The sequence below is a fragment of the Anolis sagrei genome, chromosome 5 (assembly GCF_037176765.1).
Source record: "Anolis sagrei isolate rAnoSag1 chromosome 5, rAnoSag1.mat, whole genome shotgun sequence".
Classification (NCBI taxonomy): domain Eukaryota; kingdom Metazoa; phylum Chordata; class Lepidosauria; order Squamata; family Dactyloidae; genus Anolis; species Anolis sagrei.
This window is the reverse complement of record NC_090025.1, coordinates 12,798,917-12,811,849: the sequence shown is the minus strand read 5'-3', so window position 1 is coordinate 12,811,849 and position 12,933 is coordinate 12,798,917. Positions and strand designations below refer to the sequence as shown.

The following is a 12,933-nucleotide window of genomic DNA, read 5'->3' as shown; positions in this document are numbered from 1 at the left end:
TGGGGTTTATAGGATCGTCCAGGGTGAGGAACCTCTGAGGATGCCTGTGATAGATGTGGGTGAAATATCAGGAGAGAATGCTTACGGAACATGGCCATACAGCCCAGAAAACTCACAGCAACCCAGTGATTCCAGCCATAAAAGCTTTCAACAACACAATTTAACATAGTTTGTGACAGCCACAAAAATGAAGTTTCTTGAGTATAATAACTACTTTCAAAGTAAGTACCGCACAATAAAGTGGGAAATGACACTTTCAAACCAGGAACAGATTCTTTTTTCCAAATTGTATTCCACAGTGTAATTAGTCAGTAGGGTACATAATGATTGAGTCTACACAACCTTTTCTAAATGGATCAGAATTTTCCCAGTCCCACACCAACGTGGACTCCTTGCACCCTTATTCTCCATTAGTATTATTTGCACACTCTGTATTTATGAGAATCAGCACATAAGTGAGCTGAAAGTTAGACATCTGTCTCCTCTCTTGACTAGTGAAAACCACATTTTATTTATACAATATCAGTTACAAACTGAATGTAATCAACATATTCCTTCTCCAATTGGTAAAATGTTCATATCTTTCTTTTAACCTTTTTGACATCTTTTTCTCAGTTTAAGTACAAACATACAGGAAAGTCTTATTTTTTTGTCAGTTCTTTGACTTGAATTAAGGATTTTAGCTTAATGTGAAGCTAAGTATGATCTTTAGGTCAGGCAATTGCATGGAAATGGTCACTCGGTGTGGTCAAAGCATTGGGATGAGCAATGCTGTCTATCTTGCCTACCAAATTGGTGAAGTGGGTTTTTCTGACTGGCCAGCTATGATCTAGAACAAGTGTTACACCGTCAAAACAGGTTGGAAAAGTTGTGAGTTTATGTTGTTGTTGTTGTTTTACTATAGCAGCCAGAATCTTAGCTAGCTTGGCTGGTATTGGCCATACAGGACAGGGATATCCTGCAAGCTGTGGTCTGAAAAATGTAACTTTTCAAGGCTCATCTAAAAAGAAATGATTTTAAGATCCATCAGTCTTAGTCAAGAGGAATTAAATACTTCTCTCTACAGAATCAATGGAAGAAAATATCTGCCTGATAAAACTGGAACATTGTAATACAATGCAGTCCAGAGGTTTGTGGGCTTTCTGAGATGATGTATGCCTGTCTCATTAGCAAAACAAGAAAGCTAGACTGGTTTGGCACATGTGTCTCCATTTTGATCAAAGTAAGCCATTCTTTATGCCATTTTTGGCAAAGACTTGAGGCACCAGGTATCTTCTTAATGCATTTGTCTCCTGATCTTGATTAGTCCTTTTACCACCAGGCAAAATTAACAGAAGTTGGTCAGTTTACATAGGAAAAAAAACCCTGAACAAAATGTTCCTGCTTGATGGCGTTGAGTATTCCAAACATGCCATTTTCTCTTGCTATTTGGTAGTTCTGTTATTAGATCTGTACAGATTAAAAGGACACATTATAAAGGGATCTGTCATGTACTTCCAGGAGTAGGAAACTAAATTGATGTTAGGTTTTAGGCCACTTCCAAAATTTTAGTTACTGAAAAAAGAGTTTTTTTCTTGGCTTGTTTCAGCCTCCCGAACTCCTATGAACCTTTAAATAGCAGTAAACCTTTTGAAAGGAGTCTGGGACTGTTAATGTAAAGGTGATTTTTGGAGACTGTATCATCAGATGTATCGGCTGCAATCCTAATATCTCTTCACAAGTGTTCTTGTCCTGTTGGACTTGAGTTTATTTTTTTTGCTGGAGATGCTGCCAAGCCCTTAAGCTGTTCTAGAAAAATTACGTTCCACTCTTAATTTCTTACACTTAAATATTTGGGGGTCAGAAATAGATGTATTAAATTCCATGAAACCCTTATTGGCATCTAGGGCTTAAGTGGGCAATGAGATGTTTTTCCACGCCGGTCCTCACCAGGGATTGCACAGTCTGTCAAAAACTACCAAAAGCAAAAAGAAACAAGTGGAAGTGGCTGGGAACCAACATCTGTTTTTAAAAATGGCAATATCGATGTTAGTAGGAGTTTCTATATCCTGATTCAAAAGTGAGTTCCTCCTGCAGGCTCTTTTTGTCTTTGTTAGAGAAGAGATAGTCTGGGATGTCTGCATGAATTAGGGATCACAGAAACAGCCATGGAGGGCCACATTCAGCCTCAGAGCTACAGTTTGCCAACTCAAAATTGGACAGATGTTGTTGTTGTTCTGGTGGTGGTATGCATTCATGGTATTTCCAATTTATGGGGATTCTAAGGCTCCCACGGGGCTTTCCTAGCAAGATTAGGTGAGATTTGCTTCTGCCTTTTTCTGAGGCTGGGAGAAGGCAACTTGGCAAAGGTCACCCAATGTGTCTCCATGTCAAATGGAGATTTGAATCCCAGTTATCAGAGTTGTAATCCCATACTCAAACTGCTATATTGTTCTTGGTCACATTTTGCCTATCCCAATTGGTTGGATTTTAGAGGGTCAAAAAGCACTATACTTGTTATATTTAACATTGTTACTGCTCTGAGGATCAAATGGAGAAAAGTTGTTTTTCTGCTAGGAAATCATCATTATGCTCTATTTTTGGTGAGTTAACTCAGTTGACTGCAAACGATGTCACCTTCTTGCTGTTTAAGCAACCAAAGTCAGACCATCAGTGAACCAAAGAAGAGCTCTGCTGGATAAAACTCTATCTCTACAGTAGCTATTGACTTGACTTTCAGAAGCCTGGAAATAAAGATAAATAGCATTTTCATGCTGCTGTCTCCCATTCACCCCATAGCCTAAGAGGATGAAGAAGATACGTTGGAGAGTATAAATATATTCTGCAACTGCTTAGTCTTGACTCTTCCTTCAACGGACAGGGATTGTCATATCTCTGAGATCAGATTAAATATTAATATTTTATATCCTATTTTCTTATATTAAGCCTTCAGATACCCTCCATGTAATTTTCAGACTGCCTTGGTCAAGTATTGCAATAGCTGAGCCTCCGTGTTCTTTGCTATTACTCTCCAAGTGATATTTTAATAAGTGTTCTTGACCTTGTGCTTGCAGGCAGCCCAGCCATGACGCACAGAAACCTGACTTCCTCCAGTTTGAACGACATCTCTGACAAACCTGACAAAGAGCAGGTAAGTTTGAAATCATCCCCTTGTGCCAGGAGAAAAGAGAATGCAATGGTCAAAAAAGAAACAAGAGCTTGGGGATAGGCGAAAACATGGATAATTGCCACTCTCAAGCACTGGCCATTTTGAGAAGCCATTGTGGTGTTGCTAGTAGTGAAACAGAAGCTCCTTGCTTCGTGGTTCTTTGTGCTTAAGATGTTTAAGGGTTGTGTCATTCACTAGTTTACAACTTCAGCTCTAGTCCTACCTCCATTCACTTGGAAACAAACAAACAAACCCCAAACCTACTGATTTTCTGTTAGAGAACTCTAAATTCTGTTAATTTCCTCTCCTTTCTTTTTATGGCAGTGCATGAGGCATTTATCCACAGTGACCTTGCACACTACCTCTAAATGTGACCACCTTCTTAGTTCTGATCCAGCTGTTTAATGCCTAGTATTAATACTAGTAAGATAATAATAATAATAATAATAATAATAATAATAATAATCACCATCATCAACATCATCTTTATTTATATCTTGCTCCCTTTCCACAAGGACTCGGGAAGGCTCACAACAGAATCAAGACACAATACATACATAAGCAAAAAACCCAAAAGACAAGACATAATATATAAACAATAACCATAAACAGAAGTTTAGAAGTGATATCACAATAAATAAATACAAAGGTTAAAATTGTACTGGGTTTAAAAACATATTGCACCATGGAGGCAAAACCAATTTAAAACCAATAGGTATTGACAAGGCTAAAAGATTATCATCATAATGAAGTAGTAAACCATTTTCAAAAGCCAGCTCCCACATCCAAGTGTTTAGTTCTTTCCTAAAGTTATCTAGAGAAGGCACCTGCCTGATATCTTTAGGGCAGTGGATCTTAACCTATGGGCCACAGACCACCAGTGGGCCACGAGGACAAAAATCTGGTCTGCGAGCCTTCTTCCTCTTTATTTTATTTTTATTTTATTTCCACTCTTTTCATGGCACCTGACACTTTCTCCATGTTGCTGACAATGGTGTATGTTCTGTATTAGAAACTAGAGCTGATGTGGTCTATCCAATGCAATTTTCTGAATCAGCACCCCAAACCAAATCTAAAGTTGACCAAAAACTGATTTGTAACCCTTTTGGTACTAACGTTGTAGAGTGGTTTCTGGTCAAAATGGTCCCTGGTCAAAGTGGCCCCTGGTCCAGTGGTCCCTGGTCAACAAAAGATTGGGAATCACTGCTTTAGGGAGAGCATTCCAGAGCGTCCACCCAGACTGTAGACCTAGTCTATTTAAGTAAGTTGTGTGTTACATCAGAACCTAAATAAATGAAGCCCAAATAGTAGAAAAATATGAACATTTAAAACTAACTAGTTGAAATATCCAGGCAAACAAGTTCATAATCAGAAACAAACATAAATATTCCAGGGTGAGGGATTTCTTTGTGCTGATAGAAATAATATAAATGTACATGTTGTAAAATTTGTTCCAGCAGGCATGAACAAATAATTTTACCCTTCTTGTCTCTGGTGACAGAAGCTGTTAAGAATTCTTCATTTTTTGGTGATAGTCTTTAGATTGGGACTTTTTCTGGACAGGCAGTCCCTGAGTTACAAACATTCAACTTACAAATGACTCATATTTAATAATGGAGGTGAGGGGGATGGACTAGATGGTTCACGTGGTTTCTTCCAACTCTATTATTATTCTATGATTCTATGAGATAACAGGAAGTGAGAGACATCTACCCCTCGGAAGGAAGGGAAATTCACTCCTGAAAGTGTTATTATCACTAAAGCTTTATCATCAATCCTTATTTCCACAATGAGCCAATTTTTACAAAATCCAATTCTCACAGGGACAGAAAGTTAAGTGAAATCTTCTGAACAGGGGCACAGGCAGCAAAAGCAACTTCACATGGGTGTTAACCCTTCCCTATGCTATCCAAAGATAGATGAATAGCTAGATAGCGAGATTGATAGATATGCCCATTTCGATTTACAAACAAATTCCTACAGAAGCTATATTGTTTGTAACTTGGGAACTGTCTGTATAAGAAATACAAGTAGTTTTCTGTGCAGAAAAAAAGAATCGTGTACAACAAACATTTTCTGCGCAGAAAGTTCATTTTTCTCTTTTTTGGAACAAAAATATCATTTACTTTGTTTTTGATACTGAATAAATCCCAAAATGAAGATTTTCATCCACTCAGGATTCTTCTTGTCCAGGTTTCCTTACATTTTGGGGAGAATATTTTCATCCCCCCCACCTAAAATGGAAATAAGGCAATTGTTTCTATCACTCTAGCAAAAAGTTTAGCACACTGAATTAGTACAGAATCAAGGGGTGCTCTTCTGAAGGGAAAACCAAAAATGAACACACAAAACCTTCATAAGCGACATTTTGAGAGAATATAACCTCCATGTGAAAACCAAAGTTTTTTGGAGACAAACCAGAAAAAATATATAAATATGAACCATCAGGAGATTTGATTCAGCTGTTCTTGCAGATTCAGAGTGCTTGAATGTCAAAATTTTGTTGTGTTATATGCTTGCTAAAAAAAAGTACAGGAAGGAAATAATTTATTATTTAGTAACGTCTTTGGAAAGATGAAAAGGCTTTTGTTTTTTTCCTTGACAGCTGAATTGCTTGCTTTCACTATTTTGCTACCTTGACCAGACATTTGACAGCCTCAAGGCTGTGTTTTGAAATGTCGTTCTGCTTAGGAAGTAAGTAAGCAAAAACGGGGAAGGAGTTTCTTTCTCTTGTTTTTGTCTGCTGGCAGCTCCACCGAAGGGGAAGCCAACTTGTTGATAGACTGAAGTTTACTTGTCCCCATAACAACTTTCTTTGTATCAGGATGAGGAAACAACTTTGGAAAACCTATTCTTTCTGTTATATAGAGGGAAATAAAAAGATATATACAACTAACTTCCAAAACCGGGTTGTTGTAGGTTTTTTCGGGCTGTATGGCCATGGCCATACAGCCCGACAAAACCTACAACAACCCAGTGATTCCAGCCATGAAAGCCTTCGACAATACAACTTCCAAAACATTTGCTTTGTGGTAATAATTTGCTATAGGTCAGTGATGGTAGTGGCAAATTAAGTACAATGAAAATAAATACTTGAAAGCTGGAGAACTTCCACCTTGAACATTTTTGAATATGACATTTTTGATACTGTGTTGGAATGTGGGTTGCTCTGAGTTTTTTTAGGATGGATGGCCATGTTCCAGAAGCATTCTCTCCTGACTTTTCACCCACATCTATGGCAGGCATCTTCAGAGGTTGTGAGGTCTGTTGGAAACTAGGCAAATGAGGTTTATATATCTATGAAATGTCCAAGATGGGAGAAAAAACTCTTGTCTGTTTGAGGCAAGTGAGAGTTTTGCAGTTAGCCACCTTGATTAGCATTTCATAGAATCATAGAGTTGGAAGAGACCTCATGGGCCATCCAGTCCAATCCCATTCTGCCAAGAAGCAGGAAAATTGCATTCAAAGCACCCCTGACAGATGGCCATCCAGCGTCTGTTTAAAAGCTTCCAAAGAAAGAGCCTCCACTACACTCCTGGGCAGAGAGTTCCACTGCTGAACGGCTCTCACAGTCAGGAAGTTCTTCCAAATGTTCAGATAGAATCTCCTTTCTTGTAGTTTGAAGCCATTGTTCCGTGTCCTAGTCTCCAGGGCAGCAGAAAACAAGCCAAGGAGGAGTTAGCTGGCCCTGATTGTTTCCTGTCTGGAATTACCCTTCTTTTTGAGTGTTGCTCTTTATTTACTGTCCTGATTATAGAGTTTTTTAAATACTGGTAGCCAGATTTGGTTCATTTTCATGGTTTCCTCCTTTCTGTTGAAATTGTCCACATGCTTGTGGATTTCAATGGCTTCTCTGTGTAGTCTGACGTGTTGGAATGCCTTACCGAGGCTGACATTTGAAAATAGCAGTGTAAAATGTTTTTGGCCATCACCTAACAGTTCTAATTTTGTCAGGTATCTCTTTTAAAAACTCAGAAGCCGACTGCTGTTACGGAAAAGATGAATTTGAAGTTCAGCTTGCCCTCTTCAAAGAGTTTCCACTTCTCACTGTGTACAAAAACTTGGTGGTGGATGAAGTCCTGTTTCAAACTTCTCCTTTATCAGGACAGTTCATAAGTAATTGTTTATACAAAATGGTTTTCAAAGATCAGTTTAACTGAAGTTTCCCCTCCAGTGTTTTTAACATTTCTGCTATAAATCTGAGCGTAATACAAATCAACAGGTTCAGCTCTACACTTAACACACTTTAAAAACTGAATCCACGAGATTCTATAAAAGAAGTTGAGTTGGGGGTGAGGCCATATATGCCATAGCCACATCGAGTTGGGATCGCCTCCCCCCCAAATGTACCCACTTTGTGTGGAAACTTTAACTGGTGTACACCATGGAAATATTAAGTTGGAAAATTTAGAGAAATACGTTTATGCTGCCCTTCTGTTCTATCAGAGGATTTGACTCCTACTTTTAAAAAACCCTACTGAGTGGAATTCAGTGCAATTTGACTGCAGTTCTGTATCCCATGGGTGGAATAATGCCCAGGCGTTGGGCATATCTTGCTTTGGGTTGAGCCAAAGTGTCCATGTGACTATTAGTGCCATGACCCCATCAATAGGCCCAAAATTTTCTGAATTATTATTGGACTATTTGCCCCAGCTCCTGCCAACCTAGCAGTTCAAAAACACGCAAATGTGATCAATAGATACTTCTCCGGGAGGTAACAGCGCACCATGCAGTCATGCTACCCACATGACCTTAGCGGTGTCTTTAGACAACGCCGGCTCTTCGGCTCATAAATGGAGATGCACACTGTGTGCGGCTAAAGAGTAAATAAATAGAAGCTTAAAAGAGTTTCTGAACCAAAATAAATCCTGCAGTATAATAATGTGTCACTCAGAATTGTGTAACGGGTAACAGTAACTTCAGTTCAAAAGGTCAAACAGAGCAACAATATATACAACAGTCTCTCTGAATTCTTACAGAGAACAGAGGTAATAAACAGTCCTTTTAAATAGTCTTTAAAATGTGCTGCATGCCTTGGAAATGATCAGGCTTCAGAGAGTTGGCAGCCATTTCCTTCCTGGCTGTTTCCAGGCAGTGCCCTCTTCCCTCTCCAAGGTGAAAGTAGCAGTTAATACCGTTTGTCTCAGCAGCAAGCTAGAGGCAGTAACAAATGAGAATTCTGGTTCCTAGCACGCTCAGCCAATCGGCTGCCGACATATGTCTTTCCGGTCAACCCACCACATCATGGTGTCCTTTTACAAATCCTCACAAGCACCACCACCCCCTCCCCAGGGTCGGATATGACTAGACTTAATGTCAGGGGAAACCTTTACCTTTACTTAACAGCATCATGTACATAATTTTAAGCAAGAGCTTGGAGAGATGGCTTTTTCTTGCCATGACCATTCCCAGAACCTTCCCCTTGGGAAATTCTGGGAGTTACAGTCCAAAGTCCTAATATTTCTAAGTTCTCAGTTAAACCTAGTTTAAATCCCATTGGTTTCAAAAAGAAAGAGGCCCATACTACATTTTCTGACAAAAAATCCAAGTTAAATATGCTTGAGTTGGACTGTGCTCATATTTCTCAAGTAGTGTACAAACTCTGTTCTGCTTAATATATATATCTTTTGCATTGGAAATAGTTGTGTGTGTGATATTTCTTATGCAGGCAGAAGCCTCTCATAAAGCCATTGATTTCCATTACCTTCCTTGTATCTGGGCAAGGAAATGGTTGTTGTTGTTGTCATCGTCATGTACCTCCAATTTGTGACTTACGGGAACCTTAAGATGAACCTATCACAAAGTTTTTTGGCAAGTTTTATTCGGAGGAAGTTTGCCATTGTCTTCTTCTGAGGCTGAGAGAGTATCAATTGCAAAGAGTCACTCAGTGGATTTCCATGGCTAAACAGGGAAGCAAACCTTAGGATTTCAGAGTCCTAGTTCAGTGCTAAAGCCACTGCACTGTGCTGACTCTCTGTGCAAATGAAACTATAGTTCAAAAACGTTTTATAAGGTAATTTTTATTCAGAAAAATTGTAGTGATTCAATAAAAGAGAGGGAACATTTTAAGTGTATAGAAAAGTAGGAAAGTTAAGCAACAGAGCTGAAATTCAAAGAAGGTAAGAAGAGAAAGAAAGGGAGAAAAAAAAAGATAAAACGAGAATTAGGTGCTTCCTATCTTTGCCTCGAAGAATTATTATCCGAAGGAAAGAAAAAAAAGTTTATATATTACTAGTCCTTTTTGTATATGAATTCAATCATTTTGTGTATTTCATATATTGGTTTCTGTTATTATTATTTCCAAATTTTCATTTTTCAAAAAACATTTCAGGAGTGTCCAGTCTGTTTTCTTTTTTGGATTTGGAGAGTGACTAGAAATTTATAAGTCAGTATGTCCATATTCATTACATCCAGTAATCTTAACACCCATGATATTCTGGTTGGAATAATTTCCTGTTTCCAAAGTTTTGCATAAGTTATCATGTAGGTCAAAAGTTTATCTTGATTTTGGTCTAATACAAAGTCAAACACACCTAATAAAAATATTCTGGCTTGAACTTAAATCTAATTTTCAAAATTTGTTGTATTGTTTTATGAATGTCTTTCCAAAAGTCTCTAACTTTTGCACAGTTCCACCACATATGTAAAAAGGAACCTGTGTGTGCTTTACATTTCCAGCATGTACTGTCACTGTTTTTTTGCAATTCGGACAATTTTTGTAGGGTTAGGTACCACTGATAAAACATTTTTATCCAGTTTTCTTTTAAGTTCATTAAATAAGTATATTTCTTTTTTTTTGTTTGTTCCAGATTTCTTCCCACTTATCTAATTGTATGGTATGACCTGTATCTGCAGCCCACTTCACCATGCAAGCTTTGATGCTTTCCTCTTCAGTTTCCCATTATAGTAGTTTCAAAAACTTGAATTGCACCAATCCTATGATTTTGGATTGAATAACTTTTTTATTTAGTTGCAGGACACTATGTCTGAATAGCTGCATTTAAATAGTTATGAAGGAACTATATGAATTAAGCAGTGGAAGGATTGTTTTGTGTTACTGATTTAAACAGGCCTTCTGATTGAAATCCATCTACCCTACCTGCTGTGATGTCCATTTGTGGCCTATGCTGTGTAAATAGTTAGTGGCCCTGCGATCTTAGCCACAGTGCCACGTAAGTATGTGGTGTCTGTTATGCAGTGTGGTAAATGTGCACAGGACTACAGTCAGTGCCATAGTAAGAGAGTAACCAGGGTTCGGGTTAATTTGTGTGCTGGTCAGGCTTTATGAAGAGAGGGGAAGGGCGGAAAAAAGCCGATATAGCAATTTGAAATTGCTGGGGGTGCACTTTTGTTGTGCCTTGTTTTCTGAACTTGCATGCTCCTCCAATACTTTCTCATTTCTCTTGTTTTCCAACCAACTTTTAATTAAAGCTAACCCAAAGTTCAAACTCTTTTCAAGGGCTTGGAAAAAATCCCATTTTGGACTCTTATTTTCTCGAAGCTCCAGGCAGGGTAGTCAATTTTCCCAGCTCTGTTCCTCTCCACTTGTATGATATCATATGGACTTCCATTCTTTTCCTTTGTCTACTTTATAAATATACAGCATTTATTCCAGCTATTCGCTTTGTTATTTATCATTTCCATTGCTGTCCTTCAAAATCTGAATGCCGGTTTGAAATTGTAAATGTTACCCAATTAGCACCTGTAGTTAGAAACGGCTGAGAATGGAAATGTGATCTATCTATTAGCAATAAGTAAAAATATATATAGGAACTGTGAGGCAGTGAAAATGGCATGCTGTGCTAATAAGTCAGAACAACAGGAGAGATCTAATTTAATATGAGATGCACTCGTCTCTTCTTATTAACACAGGATAGTACTTCTGAAATATGAAGCAAGCCAGCTATTCAAAACATCCTTGTTAATGGCATGCTACTGGGAGATCTCTCCTTAGCTACCCATCATTTAGTTTTAGTTTTCAAGATGCCAGTTTTTTTATTCCAAAAGTCTTTGTCAAAACCAAGAAAAATGGAGGCTGAGTGTTAATAGTATCTGTGTTTGATGGAAACTGATGGAATCAGGTAAACTGATGGCCAAGAGGTAATGGTATCCAGAAGATAAAGGTAGGGTCAAGATAAAATATTGTTGATGGGCAGGAATCAGATGGCTCTAGCTAGAATATGACAAAAAATGGTCATCAAAAGTGAAGCTTGGCATGGTTTCCGACCCCTAATAATGGTTTTGGATTATTGATCAGGTTGGAAAAATATCAGTAAAGGAAGTTTCAGTTGTCCATGCTTTAGTGATAGTTATTCAACACAGATAATGTGGATAGTTTGCCTTGATATGCTGGGTTAAATGGCTGTGTGGAAGAGCCCTGAGGATATTCTCTTTTTGGTGGAAATGTGGCCTTTTGACTCTAACCTGTCTTGTTTGGAAATATACCTCAACTCCAGCATCTCCCAACATAATAGACCAAGGGTTTATCTTGTATTAACCCTAAACTGCCAGTTCTTCAAAATGTGTCTCCTGTTTGAGGATTAAGGGAAAAATCCACAGGAAATGGGCCTGCTAAGCTTTCCCTATTCGCCTTAACCAGGCTGGCATTCCCAGGACTTTGAAGAAATCTTTCAGCTCTCTTTGTTTCAATGTCCTTGGCAGCCAGCATGGACCATGCATCTCAAACACCTCCTGAACCCTTCCCTCCTCTGACATCTATACTTGTAAATATATAGAGTGTCAGTATGTGTTGCACTGGAGGTAGCACTTACTGCTCAGTTTTATGTGGCGCTGTATGGAAACAGCAGAAAATATGGATTGCCATTAATCATTGAAGTATGGTCAAGTGAAAGAGATGCCTCTTTCTTTGGGGAGAAGCACATGCTTAAGATGCAAAGTGTGTTGAAATGAGTGTAGCCAGCTGGACCATTGAATTGGTGATGGACACAGAACTCCCTTGTCCCGGTTTGTGGCACTTTTCCTGACTCCTGTGTTTCCATATCAACAAGAAAGTCTCTCTGTCTCTCTCTTTTTTTCTTGGCCACCGCTAAATCTAATGCTTAAAAGGAAGCTGGCCTGGGCAAGGGAGGACCCTAGCAAAAATGTGTCCTGAACTTCCTGCTGCTCTTAGGTCATTTCATTGATGGATTGAATAAGGGTCCCTTGAAGACTGCTTGCCATTGTTTAATCTTAGCTGTTGTTGGCAGTTTTCTAGTGACTATCTCCTTGCTGAATGTCCTGGATTCACCTTAGAAGCCTTGAGTGAAAAGGAGAATTGTGTGGATATGCAAAACTGTGGATAGTAGCAAACCCTACTGAAATGAAGGACTTCTGGCCCAGGAATACTATATAGTTGAACTGGAAGACCTAGAAAATACTTTGTTGTTGTTTATTCGTTCAGTCGCTATAAGAAAGGAGATTCCATCTGAACATGAAGAACTTCCTGACTGTGAGAGCCGTTCAGCAGTGGAACTCTCTGCCCTGGAGTGTGGTGGAGGCTTCTTCTTTGGAAGCTTTTAAACAGAGGCTGGATGGCCATCTGCCAGGGGTGCTTTGAATGCAATATTTCTGCTTCTTGACAGGGGGTTGGCCTGGATTGCCAATGAGGTCTCTTCCAACTCTATGATTCTATGATTCTATGACTCTTTGTGACCTCGTGGACCAGTCCATACCAGAGCTCCCTGATGACCGTCGCCACCCCCAGCTCCTTGAAAATACTTAGCAGTGGATAAATGAAACCAAGGGTACTGGATCCCATGGGTACAAGGGTAGTACTGTTTAAATAA

General features: G+C 38.9%; 1 protein-coding gene across 8 annotated transcripts in view; it reads left to right on the top strand.

The window, feature by feature from the left end:
* Positions 1-12,933, top strand: part of SLC4A4 (solute carrier family 4 member 4) — a 306,105-nt gene that overhangs the window by 214,776 nt on the left and 78,396 nt on the right. For all 8 annotated transcript variants that reach the window (XM_067468560.1, XM_067468558.1, XM_067468557.1 and 5 more), the window contains one exon: positions 3,054-3,130. In XM_067468560.1, the coding sequence (XP_067324661.1) occupies positions 3,054-3,130 (77 nt within the window). The remainder of the gene's footprint in view (positions 1-3,053; positions 3,131-12,933) is intronic.